The 16,393-nt window shown below is 37.9% G+C and overlaps 1 protein-coding gene across 28 annotated transcripts in view; it reads left to right on the top strand.

The window, feature by feature from the left end:
- The window catches only part of LOC135248276 (RNA binding protein fox-1 homolog 1), a 648,052-nt gene that overhangs the window by 259,938 nt on the left and 371,721 nt on the right, over window positions 1-16,393 (top strand). For 2 of the 28 annotated variants that reach the window (XM_064322717.1, XM_064322723.1), the window contains exon 1: window positions 13,916-14,063. The exons of 25 other annotated variants lie outside the window; for them this stretch is intronic. In XM_064322717.1, the coding sequence (XP_064178787.1) occupies window positions 13,980-14,063 (84 nt within the window). In that variant the 5' untranslated portion in view covers window positions 13,916-13,979. One more of the 28 variants, XM_064322719.1, reaches the window with a different exon arrangement.

The raw sequence follows: 16,393 nt of genomic DNA, 5'->3' as shown, positions 1-16,393 counted from the left end.
CCAGTCATGTGATTTAATGGAAATGTCATCAACAGTGATTGGGACAAGATAGCTGCGGCTGATCCAGCTGCATACGTGCAATCCACAGCAGTGCAAGAGGGTCAGGCGAAGATGCTCGTTGGTGTTTTGCAGTGGTGTTCAATTTGTGAATGATCGTTCAAATTGAATGACTCTTTTTTTTTTTTTTTGCTGACTCAGGAGTAATGATTTGTTTTCTCAGTTGAGTTGTTAATTTTACTTGTTCGATTGACCAAGTGGCTCTGCCTACGTTTCACTCAGCTTCCAACAAATTTGTTTTTAGTGGGCTTGCTTATCTTTCATATTTTTTATTATCTGCACTTTCCGCCCAATTTCTCTAGCTCTAACTAGTCCTACAGTTTTTGGACTACATTCAAACTTTTTACACCAAAATGACCGACTAGTTCCAGACATTGTTGCTTGTATTCAGATTTTTGAAATATTCAAAACTTTTTGGAATATGTGAGCAATTTTTCCCCATAGGAAAGCATTGTAGAATGTTCATTTAGGCGCCCTCTAGAGTCCACAAAACATATTGCTCATACCAATCGGTAAGCAAGCCCACACAATTCCTTCAGGAATTGTAACCTTTCTAGTTTAACATGGTGCTTTATCACATGGTGAAAAGCATTTAAATGATGCAGTGTTGCTGGATATAACATTGTAAAACCAAGAGTAAATAATTAGCTTCTGACTGTCTAAACTCGTGTTTTATGAGTGAATGGGCATTACCCTAGGCTTCTGAATGAAATTAACAGTAATCACAACTCCTTCGGGGCTCGAGAATAAGCTGTTGAGTTCTTCTAATGGGACACATTATCTAGTTGTGTTTGCTGTCAGAACGATGCATTGAAATGGTTTAGCACTCATGGGCAAGTTAATCTATCATGCTAAAGAACGGCTATCTCCACGGCACCGTTAAGCCAGCTCTGGCATAATACATCCATCCAGGCCTTTGCCATCGAGGTGCCAGGTTTATTGAATGGAAGTAAATAAAAGTTTGTGTTTTTAGGTGTGACAGCTAGGGTTGGGTTGGTTTCCGGTTTTGCCGGTCCGGTCCGGTATACGAGCTTAAACCAGCTTGATTTTAGGCGAACCGACTGAACCGGCATTTGTCATTATGAGACGTTCTGGCAAATTTAAAAAGTAGCCTACATCAGCAACCTGTGTGGACGGCGCTAAATCCAACTTGTATTGCATTAATAATAAGCAGTATGACAGCGTGATTAACATAAGCCGCGTTTCCACCGCAGGAACTATACCCCGGAACTAGGAACCTTTTGAGGAACTCAGTGCGTTTCCACCGCAGGAACTAGGGTCTAAATTTAGTTCTGGGGGCTTTGTTTTACCCCCCAAAACGTTCCTGCTCGGGGGGTAGTACTTTCCGAAAGTACAGGAACCTTTTGGGTGGAGCTTGCAGCGCTGAACATTTCTGATTGGTCGAGTACTCGTAGCGTTTGTGTTGTATTTATTTTCCGCCATTACCTGCCATGTTTGAAAATATGCAGCGCAAACCAATTTATTTTCATAATAACTTCAAATCAAACTTGTATGTTATGCGGCGCAGTAGCCTACTTTTGGTTATAACCTGTCAACGTCTTGGAATTATAACGTGTGCTCTTCTGTTCTTTTCTTGCTTTAGTATTCGTTTTATAAAATGCTAAGCATTCGTGCTGGGACAGCATATTACGTAGGCTACCAAACCATTCAAACGGATTAATTCGGTTGCTGAATATTTTCTTCCGGATTTTCTTTGTTAGCCCGTTGTAATTGACTCAAAACGTTTGATACAGTTATGTGAGGTATGCGGTAGTTCTGCACGATTAACATTGGTGATACAGTACAAGCAAACTGGAAATCACATGCCGCACTTTTTATCCGGGTAAAATAACAGGTTAATTCTAGTAATCTTCCCTTTAGCTTTTTCAGACTGCCGTAATTTTACTCAATTTTACTGCCATTTTTCAATTCCACGAAAAGACCAGGAAGACTATGGACTCATTTATGGTGCGTGGTTCGCATCTGGAGGGCACACGTCGCTGCTCGGCTAGCAGTAACTTCGAAGGAAAGCAAACGTGGCTGTACCACTACTAATTTACATTTTCACGCAAGTCCGAGTTTTCGTTCTATTCTTGTCATTTTGCGATTAGCCTATATGGAATTGACGACGAGAAAGTAATAAAACAGCTAATTGTTTACAACGTGTGCATGTTTTCTGCTGTTAATGAATGTGTTTGAGAGGATATATGAAAATCAATAAATACAAAAGTAACCATATATAGTCATTGTTGGTAACCCGTTGTATATAAGTGGAATAAACCCCTCCGGGCTGTCCCGGTTATTAGAAAATAATGTAGGCTACTTCGGTGGTAGTATGGGGTTACAGAAGAACTCATATGACAGATGGACCGACGACAACGTCAGTGGGCTAATTTACCTAATCTTCGCGGTACTTTAGACCCCGGTGGAAACGCAGACAACCATTGGCTGAAGGAACCTTTTAGTTCCTGGTAAAGTAGTTCCTGGGACTGAAAGTTCCGGGTAATTTCGTGGAAACGCGGCTATAATATTATGTTCGTTTATAAACGGAGCCACTAGTGTCTGAGTGTCAAAAAAAAAGATTGACAGGCCGTGCAAGGCCGAGACCGGCAACAAGGAGATCAAATTTCAGTAGACCAATCAAAGGTGGGTGGGGGGAAGACGATGTGCTCAGCGCATGGTGTTGTTTACTAGAAGGTTCATGTGTTTTTTGGGGTGACGAGACATGGCAAAGTTAATGTCAACGACACCACAGCATTTATTTTGCCTTTTTGTATAGCCATTTCCGTGGATAAAATCGCAATAATTATTATTATTATTTTCTGTTAAAAACATTTAATTTATATCCAGGGAGATAGCCAACTACTTGCAAGTTAGATGACACGTGTAGCCATTTATTAATACGATTTCAGAATGGAAATTAACCCGTTAAACCAGAGAAATTGCTGAGTTATCTTAGAATCTTTAACGCAACAGATTGAATGTATCAAGGCTGGCAGTCGGCATAGCAAGGGACGCTGTAATGAAACGTTAACTACATCACAGTTGGTATAACAGCTGTTTTAAAATGTCATTGCGTCACCCGGATCATTTATGCAGCTAGGATCAAAATTGGTGTGGCAGTTCCACTCGGGAACGGCTGAGTCACGTGCAACACCTAGTGGTAAAATTTGGTATTGCCGGTCTGGTCCGGTATTTGGCTTAATATCAAACCGGTTTGAAAATTTTACATTGGCCCAACCCTAGTGACAGCTAAAATCAACATGGTGCATAGTGAAATTTCATGTCCATATTAATATGCTTATTCTTACTCTGGCAGACAGGTTACACAATAGACTATGGCCGACCATAGGCAATGAAGGCAACTTTGAAATTGCAGTTTTTACGGGAATGTTGCTGGCCAACATTTGTTTGCCCCTCCAGAGTATCTCATTGCCAACCCCGCCCCCCTTCCCCCCCAAAAAAAAAGGCTAGAACTGGGGCTGGACTGAGTAAAATCATATCTTCGAAGCCCCACAGCTATGGCAGCGATTTTAAACCCTGCACTAGAGATCAGACGATCATTGTTCTGCAAATGCAAGAGCATATGGATCATTCTCACCAGATGGTGGGGACTTTTGAGTCCCAGGTGCTGGGCAGGCAAAGGTCCAATTCTGGGCTCAAGGGACTGGGTATAAAGCAAGGTTACAGGCCTAGCGTTTGGCTGAAAAGGGAATAACTATTTTGTATCAGATTTTATCGCCAAGTAAAAGGGCATTGTGGGTACAGGTATTATTTAAATAAAGAGTGGTGCTTGGGCTGTCCCTTGTATGGTCATGGTGCAGATTTGGTTGCTTTGAATTGCGAAAGTGAATAAGACAAAGAGATAGGAATACAAATGAGATTCAGGCACATTAATGTTAATTAACTTCCCACATGATTAATGACAAAAAACTACAATTCGTTGTGCCATTTATACATTCAGCTGATAAAAATCTCTTCTTAGTGCACGGGTTACATTTCAGTCACATCATGCATCTTTTACTTTCTGACATCTACCACAGCCCAAGGGGTAGGTGTAATTTTCCAATGTAGATTTTATGCAATTGAACATTGCATTGTAGCATTAGTCATGATAAAGTATTATTATTTCTGTTGCTAATGGTTATTTTATGTGTTGAAATTCTTTACTTAATAGTTCTTTCTCAGGAAACATTACGGTTTCCCCCTAAACTCTGTTCTCATGTATAATAGTGTAATGCTGCAATTATGTACAGAAAAATTATTTCCCATAAATAGACTGTATAATGACTATTTCTCCTCCTGCGCTCTGCTATCTCTATTCATGCAATTGCCGCTACGAGGATAAGCAATATTCATAAATGTGCACTCTTGCCTGAGCTCGACATAAAATAAAAATGTACTCACAATGAAAGTTGCATTTTGACTGTAAATTATTGAATTTCATAACTTGTATTGTGCTTAATTATTCAGTTTAGCCTCTTTCCTGAAACTTTGTTTCAGGCAAGTGTTAACATATTTTTTAAGTTGTGCCAGTTGGCTTTGGCTCCTGTGTTCATTATTTGCAGAAGAGACTTTGCCAACAGCAGTGGTCTGAAGCTAACCAGCAGCGCTGGGGGAGAGAGAACCCCGATAAAGCAGATTACTTGGCAATATCAATCCATTTGTAATGGAGATTTACAAATAAGGAGACATTATGTTGGTTTCACCTTGATTTTTACATCACATCATGGCCAATAAAATATCTTGTGAGCAACACAGACAATATATCCGATAAGGCCATTAATGACATTGCTGTGTGCTGTTAACTGCAGATGAGATTCTTCTACTTGTAATAATTTCATCTTTTAGAATAGTCGTACCTCTTGACGCTAATATGCAATGGGCAGTAAAAATAATCCCATATTCCTACCCTGTGACAGTCCTGTATGTAAATCACTAATAGAGCTCCTGTTTAAGTGCATACTTACTGAGAAAATGTTACCATTTTCTCTGATAACATCTGAATTTCTGCCAAAGATTTATGCTTATGTATTGGTTAACACTGCTTCTTTCTCTGTGTGTATTTCAAAGGCATGGACAATTTATTGAAACATGAAACAGAAATTCACACTGCAAGGTTCAAAGATGATCCTATGCTGCATAAGTTTCTGTAGTTGCTGTAGATTCTGGCAACATTTCTGATCTATCAGAATCTATCAGCCATTGCTGTTGTATATGCTGTTGTGTGTTATGCATGTAAATTTGAGACTTTGCAATTGAAAGCTGAGCACTGGTACTGGTGGTATTATGCATGTTTTTGTAGTCATCTCACCATTGCAGTATCAGTCATAAAAAATATATTTGGAATTCTTAGGTTGAGCTTGCTGTTTGATCTTTTTAGGTCTTCACATGAGCCGCATAGCTTGTGGAACTGAAATATAAGCAGTAAAACTAAGTGTTTTCATCAGCTCAGTACGGGTTTATTTATCATGAAGCGTGATACAAATGAGGCTGTTATTTCATGTCACTATATCCTGACTGTCATAGCAGGAAGTGGATAGCAGGAAGTGGATTTTGTTATTATTTTTACAAGTGTGAAACTTCCTCTCAATGGTGACATTCTTCACACAGTGAACAGTGAGAATTATCCCCTAATGACAGGAGATTTCCACTAGAGGCCACCCGTTGAAGAGAAGACGAGTCCCAGCCATCCAATTTTAAAACAGAACATGAAACAGAAACAAGCAATATACTCACCTAGATTTAGAGAGTGCAGCATTACATTTATCAAGTACATATAATTATAAAGTGTTCTCATTTCTTTTTCTAAGAAAATATTTCAGGCATAAATATCCTTTCCTGCTGAGTTGGGATAAATCAGTTAGGTGAAACATTTTGATTACAGCAGTGTCCCAGGTGCATTGTGTCAGTGGTGAAAGATGTGTCAGCCTTTGTTTTACACAAGTAACCAAGGTTGAAATGATTGAGCATTTAATTCAGTATTTTGTTGTATTTTGCTCCAGTTAACTCCTCTTCATCCTCATTGTATCACGGGTGACAACTTAAAGAAAAAACCGACATAATGTCCTAGTAAGACACAGACACAGACGTGATATGAGTGGTGTGATTAAACCATCTTCATAGACAACACTGCTTTCTTCAGCAGTCCACCAGGACATTGATCCTGCTGGAAGAAAGGGAACCTCCTGAGGAGCCACCTGATTTTTCCTGGGAGGTCTTCTATTCCAATTAGGAAGCTAAGCCAAATCTCCTTAGCTTCTGAGATGTGACAAAAGCAGGCTCCAAGGTTGTTTGGCTACATGGAAAGTCAACAACACAAAGTCCATTGCAATGGGACTGTCATAGAGATAAATCGTAAATGTTTGGGAAGTATTTCTAAATTGTGATTTACACCCAGATGACATTGGGTAAATAGGATTGCCAGTCTAACACATGCCTGTTGTTTCTCTCCATAAATGTCTGATGGGTGTATGTGAGATGTTTCCATGCACTCGGACTTGCATACTTTTGGGGGCATTGTGTTGAACAAAGCAAAGTATGGTGTAGAGAGCAAGAACTTTCTACTACACCATTTACAAAAAGACAGTTGTGTTCAAAAACTATGTACACATGAACTATAAAAATAATCCCTCTTATACAATGAGAGTGGGGAAAAGGTAACCTGTGCTATGTCAAGTCACAAGTTTTGTTTTCACATGTGGAAATTTTCATTCACGTGTGAGAAAAGCTAATCACTTGTGAAGATGTCTGGTTCATATGTGCCATTCTTTTCATAAAATTTAAAATGTTAAATTCACAGTTGTGATTTTCACATGTGAAAAGGCAATGGTCACATAATAGTTTTTATTTTTTTTCTATGATGGAAACTCATTGAGCCACTGAATAGCTCTAACCGTGATCACCATTAGTATTGCAGTCCATAGCATCACACTCATCATCCTGGAATAAACAGAACCATAACTCAGTACCGGCCTGTGTTTTGAAGGTTTCTGTTTTGATGTCCAGGCATGCAGAATTTTCCTATATCAAAAATTCAACCCCCTGAGTACAGCAGGCTCAGTTGCCTTGATCCTGGAGCTGTCGGATTACTTAGGCCAGCAGCTGACCTAACCACAACCATGTCCAGGCATTTCTGCGGCAGTCTGGGATACAGGCATATGTGGATCTTGGAGATACCTCTGTAGATGCACATATCTTGTTGTTGATGATTCATTGCCATCTTTATTCATATAACTCATGGGTTTTTAACATCTGTAAATCATTCATTTAAAAAAGATATTGTACTGTACATCATTTAATGTTATAGTGCCCTCAGCAACCCAATGACATATTTCTTTGTACCACATGATAGTCCTGGGATTTTTACTATTTGGGTATTATTAATAATGCTTATTAACTCTTGAATTAGCCTCTGGAGCAGGACACCATCATGCCTTTGTATGGTCGCCCTCTTAAAGATTTAATGCAATACCACAGTAAACACTGACAAATTACGTGCAGTAACACGATAGACACTGATACAACACACAATATATTAGTTTGGTATGGTGTTTAATTTTACATGTGAACAAGCATTTTGTCCAGGACAGTCATTAAACATGGATTAGTCTTCTATTTAATGCATGAAGGCAAAGGGAAAGTTTTCTGTGTTCAAAACTAAACATTGAATGTGGAAAGAGTTGGAGAGACAGCCATACTATTTCAATTTGCTTTCACCTCAATCAGTGTTCTTTCCAAAACAAAATGTGTTGCTAATTATAATATTTAACACTGAGGGTGTCTCTGAAGCTAGTTATTAAATTAATTGAAAGCATTTAGTCCTACTAAAGAGACTCAATGGAGATATGGGATTAGGTTTGGATCTATGTTGTATTCAACATAATATAATGAAAAATGTATCCATTGATAACCTGTTTTAATTACAAATACAAAAATGAAAATATCCCTTATAGTGTTTAGTTTTGATACTTTCAAGATGAACATTATTGCTCCATATGACTGTAGAGTGACCAAGTCTGTCTCATTTTTTGGGCTTATCTAACTAGGTTTAGAGAAATAAATAAAACTGAAATGGGAGTAAATTTTCAGTGGCCGAAGGAAATCCAAATAATTATATAGATTATTGCATGTGGAGTTGGCTTCAGCAAAGCTGTGTACCCTCTGTAAAATTAACATTTATATTTGAACATTTATATTCAAACAAAGATTTTCCATGTTGAGTTCCACAAGTGAAAACATTGATTATTGGTTGGCTTTGGCTGGTTTTAAGTACAAGAGGGACACCTTAGTCTACATGCAAACTGGCTTGTTAATTTATCCCTGTCTCTGTGCTTAATATTAACATACCTGCATATTCGTGATAGGACTAGAACTTGATCTACGGGGAGCTCCATAATGTTTGGGACAAATACTGTTTTTTTTCATTATTTCTCAGTACTCCACAATTATACACTTGTAATCCAGCAATTCACAAGTTAAAGTGCACACTATCACCTTTTATTTAGTTGTCATATATGTTGGCCGTACCATGTAGAATTTACAGCACTTATTTATACGTACCCCATTTCAGGGCGCCATAATGTTTGGGCTATATTAATATTATGTATGCAAAAACAGTCATGTTTATTACATTGTTGCATATCCTTTGGATGTGACCCATAGACCTCACTGGGTGCTGAGTATCTTTTCTGGTGATGCTTTGTATGTAGCCTACTTTGCATGCCATTTTCAGCTCCTGCTTGTTTCCAGGGCCAGTTGCCTTAAGTTTCCTCTTCAGCAAGTGCATGTTAAGTTGGATTCAGATCAGGTGAATGACTTGGCCAGTCAATAATTTTTTTTAATGTTTTGGCTTTGAAAAACTCCTTTGTTGCGTTACCAGTGTGTTTGGGATCATTTTATTGCTGTAGGATGAAGTGCCATCCAATGATAGCCTCTGTAGTTGTGTGAAATATTCTGTGTACAGTAGTAATTGACACATCCATGCCTGCCTCCTGAACACTATTTATGATCTGTTGGACATGTGTTTGGGGGTTATTCTTCAGTATGGTGAGAATTCTTCTGTAGAGGTCTTCCTTGGCTCTTCTCATGCCCTTTTGCGATTACTAAGCTCATCGGTGCTCTTTTTCTTCTTAATGATGTTCCAAAAAGGTAATTTTGATAAACATAAGGTTTGGCTTATGTCACTGTCTGTTTTTTTCCTTCTAATTTTTCAGACTAATAATGGCTTCCTTCACTTTAATTGGCACAGCTCTGGCCCTCCTGTTTACAGACATCAATAACAGACTCAAAAGGCAATCAAAAGCCTACAGTCAACTTAGATACTGAATGCCCTCTTATAGCCTACCTGCACCAAGGAAGCAAAATACACACCTGACTAATCTGAAAGATCTGTGAAGCCATATGAACTTTATCAATGGTGTCCTTATTAGTTATGAATCTGACATTTCAAGACATTGTATCTAGTCTTAGGCTCAACAGAGTAATTAAAGTATCCAATGATTGTTTTTAAAGGTACACAATTAAAGTATGCTTCATCCATTATGAACTGCTGATTTCATATTGACTGCTAAATTTACACTCTGGGAAGCAGGCCTAAATAACACATTTATTGTGAATTTATTAAACAATAGCTAAAACCCCCTTCATACTGCCTATCCTAGTATATCTGCAGAGAAATATTCATGAATATATTGTGTCTGGCTCTCTTTCTTGTTTACCTGTGCTTTACCTTTCTTTGTTTCTCCCTTGTTCAATTTTTCTCTGGCAGATGAAATGAACTGTCATTTGTGGACACACAGGACTCTGCAAGGTGCCCTATTCTGTCATGTGCTACACATACAATGCTTGAGAGAACAAGGAAGGGGTTTGAGCAGGGGAGCAAACCATTGTAAAACAGAAGTACAAAGCAGCTAATTAATACAGTGAAAGGCACACAACGTATAACGAAATAAATTTAACTGGTCACATTTTGTAAATTCATGAAATACAAGTAATATAAAAGGTGCAGATTTTAAACAGTAATAAAAGAAACATGAGTGGCTACGTTTACATGCGCTCCAATACCCAGATTATTGGGAGTAATCAGTTTATGCCACTTTCAACCGAAAAACAAACAAGTAAGATTAAAAAATGAATAAATAAAAGACTATATAAGAATAAATAAACTCCCCAGTAGGAAAAAAAACACTCCGCAATTCATATGGTATTTAACTGACTGACATTAATGCAGAAAATTATTTTCCCCTAATTTTCTTCATGCTTTATTTTTCTTATAATACTGAATGATAACAGTTAAATGCACTCTGAAACATGGACAACTTCTACCAACAATTTGTGGGTACTTTTCTTGCCCTTTTTGTGCCTACTATGAAGCCAGCTCATTTTACTTAACATTTAATTTAACATTTATCAACTGGCTAGTTCATAACATACTAGCTACCTACTGCTGTCATAAGCCAAATTGTTTTTACATTTCAACTAGCTAACCACTGGATCAAAACAGAAGAAATGTAATAGCAAAATAGCTTGTAGTTTTTAACCCGATGTATGACATGTACATCAGTTGTGTCATACATACCATGTGATGGTAGTGAGCTAGCTAGTTGGCTATCCAGGGTGGAACCATTGACCCCAGCAACTTCAATTAAACGATTGACAGTTTGGTAATGCTATTATTATTGTTTGATAACAGATATGCTTTAGAATAGTTTGGTGACCAACAATTTCCATTTTTCTCCCGGTTTGGAAAGACACAAAGGAGAATTATTAGAGAAAGGAAATATTATACTCTCATACAATGATTATCTTATACTCTCAATATCCGATGGTCGGAGATTGTTATACTTAGTCTATCTGGTTGGCGTCTGGGTTGAAGCGTCTCGCTGCTTCACTCCTGAAGCAGTGGCCTTTGTCCTACAGGGAAGAGCTGGTCACATGATGGATGGTGTACAATGATATTGAGTGAAATCTCCTTCTTCCTGACAAAAGCTTGCCAGTTTAGTTTTTTTTTTACTGAAACAGAAGTCTAGACCTCAAGCTTATGGGGAATCTTACATCACACGCAATGGAGTGAAGAAAGTCTTGCCTTGTTGTAAAGATGAGTCCCAGTTTACTGAACATAGTTTCTTATGTTGTGAGGTTTATCACAAAGGTAAGGCCTGGATTTTTCCAGTGTCTAGTCTATTCTTGTAAGGAGCAGAGGTAGAGTTTCAGAGCTTAGAGCTAGTTCATAGAACAAAATCACTGACTCTAGCCAATCAGGGTCCCAATCTGTGTGTTGGGACTCTATATCACCTGATCTGCCGGTGGAAATTGGCTCAGTGTTAATAGTAAGTCTATTCCACAACCAGAGCTGTTGGTCACACAGGTTAAGGATATATTTTGGGGATTTATTGCTCTTCGTCCCTACTCTACGGGGGAAGGGACGTGTTTGGCAAAAGGGTAATAAAGCTAACCCCTCTCTCTGCTGATTGCTGACCATTATTATGTTCAGAAGGAGTTAAAAGTTTGAATAAAGGATGTTCTAAGCTTGTTCAACAATGAGTGTACACTACATTCCCATGAGACACATGGGTTGTAACTGTGAAAGCAAGTGAGTTATTCTTACAGCTGTATTACATAACATTTATTGTTTTGTAATTCATTTGAGGTGAATTACAAAATATTCTGTGAATATCAAGTATGAATCATTTAAAAAATGTTTTTCTAACTGTAAACTGTATTTGGACTAAAACAATTATTAAACCAAAAAAAAGTAAGGAATACCTAGCTTTCCATGTTGCCTCAGGTGTTCAAAATCCAGGCCAAGTTTCTGCCTGTATTCTGTCTGTTAACTGCTCTTTATAGTGCTGTGAGAATTAGGGCTGGTTCTCCTATAACTCTAACTTTAGGAATTAGTCTCTGTACAATAAGTGTTGCATTATTTACTTTGTATCTTTGAATTTACAAAAAGGAAACCAAAGGTTCTGTGTAATGGCTTAACTGTTGTATGAATGTTATTATAGAAACCTTCTATGCATTTGGAGGCCTTGGTTCAGCTTTCAGTACTTTCAGCTCTGAAACAGACAGACAGGTTACACTGGGAAACTCCTGCTGCATGCAGAACACATAAATTGGGCCATTAGTTTTCTCTGAATAATTTTGTAACCTGTATTTCTGTCCACCCAACAACAAGAGGCCAACACAGGATTTTCTGAAGCCACGTGCTCAGCAATCAACACATTACTATACCTTAATCATCTCTATCAATCATTCAGTTACCATAGGGGTTTTAAAACTTGACCAAGAAAAAAGTGGGTGTCAGTTTTTTTGTGTGCAGTATGACAACTGATTTAACTAATGAACTAATCAAATTATGCAGTCAAGACCTTGATTAGGTGAGTCATGTGATTTGGTGTTGGATTAGAATAAAAACCAATGGTCATGCCAATCCTTTTTGCATAACATCGGATGCCTCTGGTTTAGACACTTGCTCCCTTGTATGGGTTTTTGGTCATTAATTATATAATTGGTTCTGTTCCTTTGACTACTCTCCACTGATAACTACAATTGGAGTAGCTACAGTGGCGCCCTGAGGATGAGGACTGAAATACAGGTTAAATGTTTTCCCGGACACATGTTCAGGGAGAAATCATAGCCAGAGACATAAGCATTCACGCTGTTCCTATTCAGAATGGAACCCCAGTCTGGCTGGTTTTGCTTGATTTACAACCTTATTGTCTGCCCCCCCCCCCCACCCTTTTTTTTTATTCACAACCTTATTGCCCCCCCCCCCCCCAGTTTCTCTCTTTGCATTACAATCACTTAGCAATTGCTCTTATTCAAAGTGATGTGCAAAGTGGAGATTATTTCCCCAAGTAGTCTTTAGTTCAAGTAATTCTGCATTTATTTATATTTATTCATTTTAATGTTGTGTCCCATTATTTGGGAGGCTTGTTGAATAACATTTTTGGCATTGATCTGTTGTTTTATTTTGCATGGCTTAATTTTATACATGCAGGCAGCACAATAATTACATTTTCTTCTGATGCTCATTACGCATTCAGAGTAAATGTGTGTCTGCCGGTCAAAACACCATGAAATCAACACACTTTCTCTTCAGTGCAGAAACTGTACAAGTGAGTCACACTGAGGGTTAAAAAAATAATAAAATGATTTATTCTAAAGTCCTGCTGCACACTGCACATATCTGTAGAGAACTGAATAGCACAGAATGTTAGCACTTCCATAAGTCAGCCCATGCAAAATTGCCAGATCAGTGCTTTGAGCTGTTTTCTAGGGTCTGCTAATCCAAGTTATGTAACGACACTTTGGCTGTTTGCTCCTGCCATGTCTTTATCTTAATTACAGTATTACAGTATCTGTACATAGTGGGTTGCATAGGACAGTTTCGATAGTTTATTATGTGCGTCTTCACACCGCCCCCCCCCCCCCCAAAAAAAAAATAAAAAAAAAATAAAGAAATACATTAAAAAGAGATATAATATTATTATAAAGTATTTATGAAAGGAAAAACGGAAAAAAAGAAAGGAGCATTAATAATAATGAAAGAGGGTACCTTAATTTGGGGACAATAAACAATAACGCAGACGGGCGGAAATGTGACAGTTCCTCAAAATGGACTGCATGTCATGCTGCTAAAATAGACAAACCGTATGTAGCACTTATATTGACAGCACGTGGGTACGATTTTCCGTGCTTCCCTCTTCATCTCTATCTCCCTCTCTTTCTCAGTGTCTCTCCTCCCTGCCCCCCCCCCCCCCCGAGAGACAGGAGGTACTTTTTCCTTTTTTGCCGCCCAACCACAATGAAATCTTGGCAGCTAATTGCAGTCGTGGGAGATGCCCTTCAGGTAAGGCGCACAGGCTGGGAGAAGGGAAAATAAGCGCGTCTGTAAGAGGAGGAATTTAAACGAACGTGGGATGTTTTCAATGCGCTTCTGTGTTAATTCTCCGGCTGGCGTATTTCCTTCTTTCTCGATAGACCCTTCTTACTGCATAAAAAAGGTCAGTGTTAACACTGCGAATGTTTTTTTTGTTGTATGTCTATGTACGCGCGTGCGTTTAAGATTGTTGTTATGCAATGCATAGCAAGTCGTCACGGGAATGCTCTTTGAAGCACTTTAAGACAAGTGCTGCTTACTATGTGACACTGCATTCAGCTTTCTATTAGATGCCAGGTGTACTGGACAGGGACTTTAATATGTGACAAAAGGATAAATATATAATTATTTGGCATTGCTTTGTCTGTTCGTATAGTAAGGTGATGTGCTGGTTTTCGCGTATTGATATTTTGGCAATAAGACCTATTGGCTACTTTCTGGGAGCTCGCTACTCTATCGTTTTTTCTTCTTCTTCTTTTCCCCACAGCACAAATGCCTGTACTGAAATTAAACTGTGCTAGGAGTTAGACCGATGTAGCAGAAGGAAAACAATAGGACAACATGTGTTTGGTATACGCAACTTTGTATGCTACAGTCTTTAAATGTGCTAGTTTATTTCTCTCTTGGTGCTGTCTCCGTTGTCTGAGTTCTTTTAAGTCATTTTTGAGCCTATCAGATTGTATTTTGAGAGAGTGTGGCTCGATAGTACGCTCAAAGAATATACGTAGACTACCTGCATCAATATCATTGTTACCACACTTAAAACTTAATGTGTCCAACATTCGTGAACAATTGTTCAAGGGGGACGAAATAATTACATCGCAATGGACGAACGGAATTCGTTGCCTATAGTTTAAGGAAACTAGATAGTAGCCTAGTCGGTATACTTCAAAATTCCTCCCACAGTGTTCAGCCTGTAAATACACCAAAGAAGTTTAATTTGCAGAAGAAGAACTTCTGTGTTCAATCTGCACTATTGGGCACTGCTTACCTATAAGCTTCATTGTTCTATGGCTACTCAGAAGGTACAATTAACGCTTGTTGGAGTGGTCTGAACATAAAGATAATGCAGTATAGGCAAATTGTGCATTCTTGTATTTTGCATTTTATTCTGACGAATACAAACAATACTGTTTTTACTGAATAAAATAACTTAAAACAAATAAAAAGTTACATTAAAATAAAACACCAATTGCTCTTTTAGGGCATTTCCGATGCAATGTAAACTAACTAATCAAATGAAAGTAGAATATAGGAATTCAGGAAAGCTAAACCGGTTGCGTTTTTGCAATACGTTTTTCAAGACTATTTAAGATAATGTCAGTGTCTGCAACGTGTCTACAGTTGTGACAATTCAGAAGACAGACTTTTGAGTGGACGGAACTGTTATTCTCAGTTAAGAATATTCAGTTTGCAAAGCATAGCTCTGCATTTTATACAGACTACATTAGCATTGCTAGGTAGTCGGAATGGTTGTATCCCTTTCAGGTTTCACAGAGCTGTGCGGCGTCTGAATTCGACGTTATATTAGTCGGTGCTTGGGTTTTTACATCCAGCCAAGCCCAAAGCTATCATTGGTTCAGTTGCATTAGTGTACATCAATTCAACATACAGTACAACGTATTCTTGACAAAATTATCGAAGCTTCAGTGTGACAGTACCCTTTGAATACTGGACCCCTTTGTTCGAAATATTAATTTTTTGTTGTTGTTGTAGAACTCACATTGTTTTTTTGTTTTTTTTCTTCCTCAAATACGATGACACGTAATTATTGCAATATTTTGTCTGTCACAAGTTTAAATGCAAAATGTAGGATGTAAACGGATGGAGGAGTTGTAGATGGGTTTGTCATGTATAGTCCATATATCTCTTCAGATAATGTTTCCCATAGTACTAATAGACATTCATTATATTTTATGTCTAAATGTATGCTTTAAGTAAAATTGATGTCATTATACTCAACATTAATTATACATTTTCAAATTTGTGTTCTCAACTACTATAGGCTAACAGGCAATAATATTATCTATTTGCAGAAAATAACAATTGCATAGGTGAACATTGAATCGACATTTGCAGTATAGGGTATTCATTATAATTGAATATTTCTGTATAACTTTAATATATGTTGTGTCTGTAATCAATTTCAACTCAACAAATTTCAATCTGTAAGCCAAATATATCCGTTTTGAAAGTGTGTATGTTATGTATTGATTTTGCAAGTGAAATTACATACAATACCTTGCGTTGCAAACTAAAGACTTTTCTGTCTCGGACTCAGCAATGTTAATTACAGGAATATTGCATTACATTTATTTAGCTGACACTTTTGTGCAGAGCGATTTACAGAGGTTACATACTTCCGCTCAATTACATAGCTGGTATGTATAATATATTACAATTTATTTATTTTTTAACTGAAGCATTTCAGGCTAGGCATCTTGCTACAAGACA

The sequence above is a fragment of the Anguilla rostrata genome, chromosome 2 (assembly GCF_018555375.3).
Source record: "Anguilla rostrata isolate EN2019 chromosome 2, ASM1855537v3, whole genome shotgun sequence".
Classification (NCBI taxonomy): Eukaryota; Metazoa; Chordata; class Actinopteri; order Anguilliformes; family Anguillidae; genus Anguilla; species Anguilla rostrata.
The sequence above is the reverse complement of the archived record's forward strand: the minus strand, read 5'-3'. Positions and strand labels throughout refer to the sequence as shown.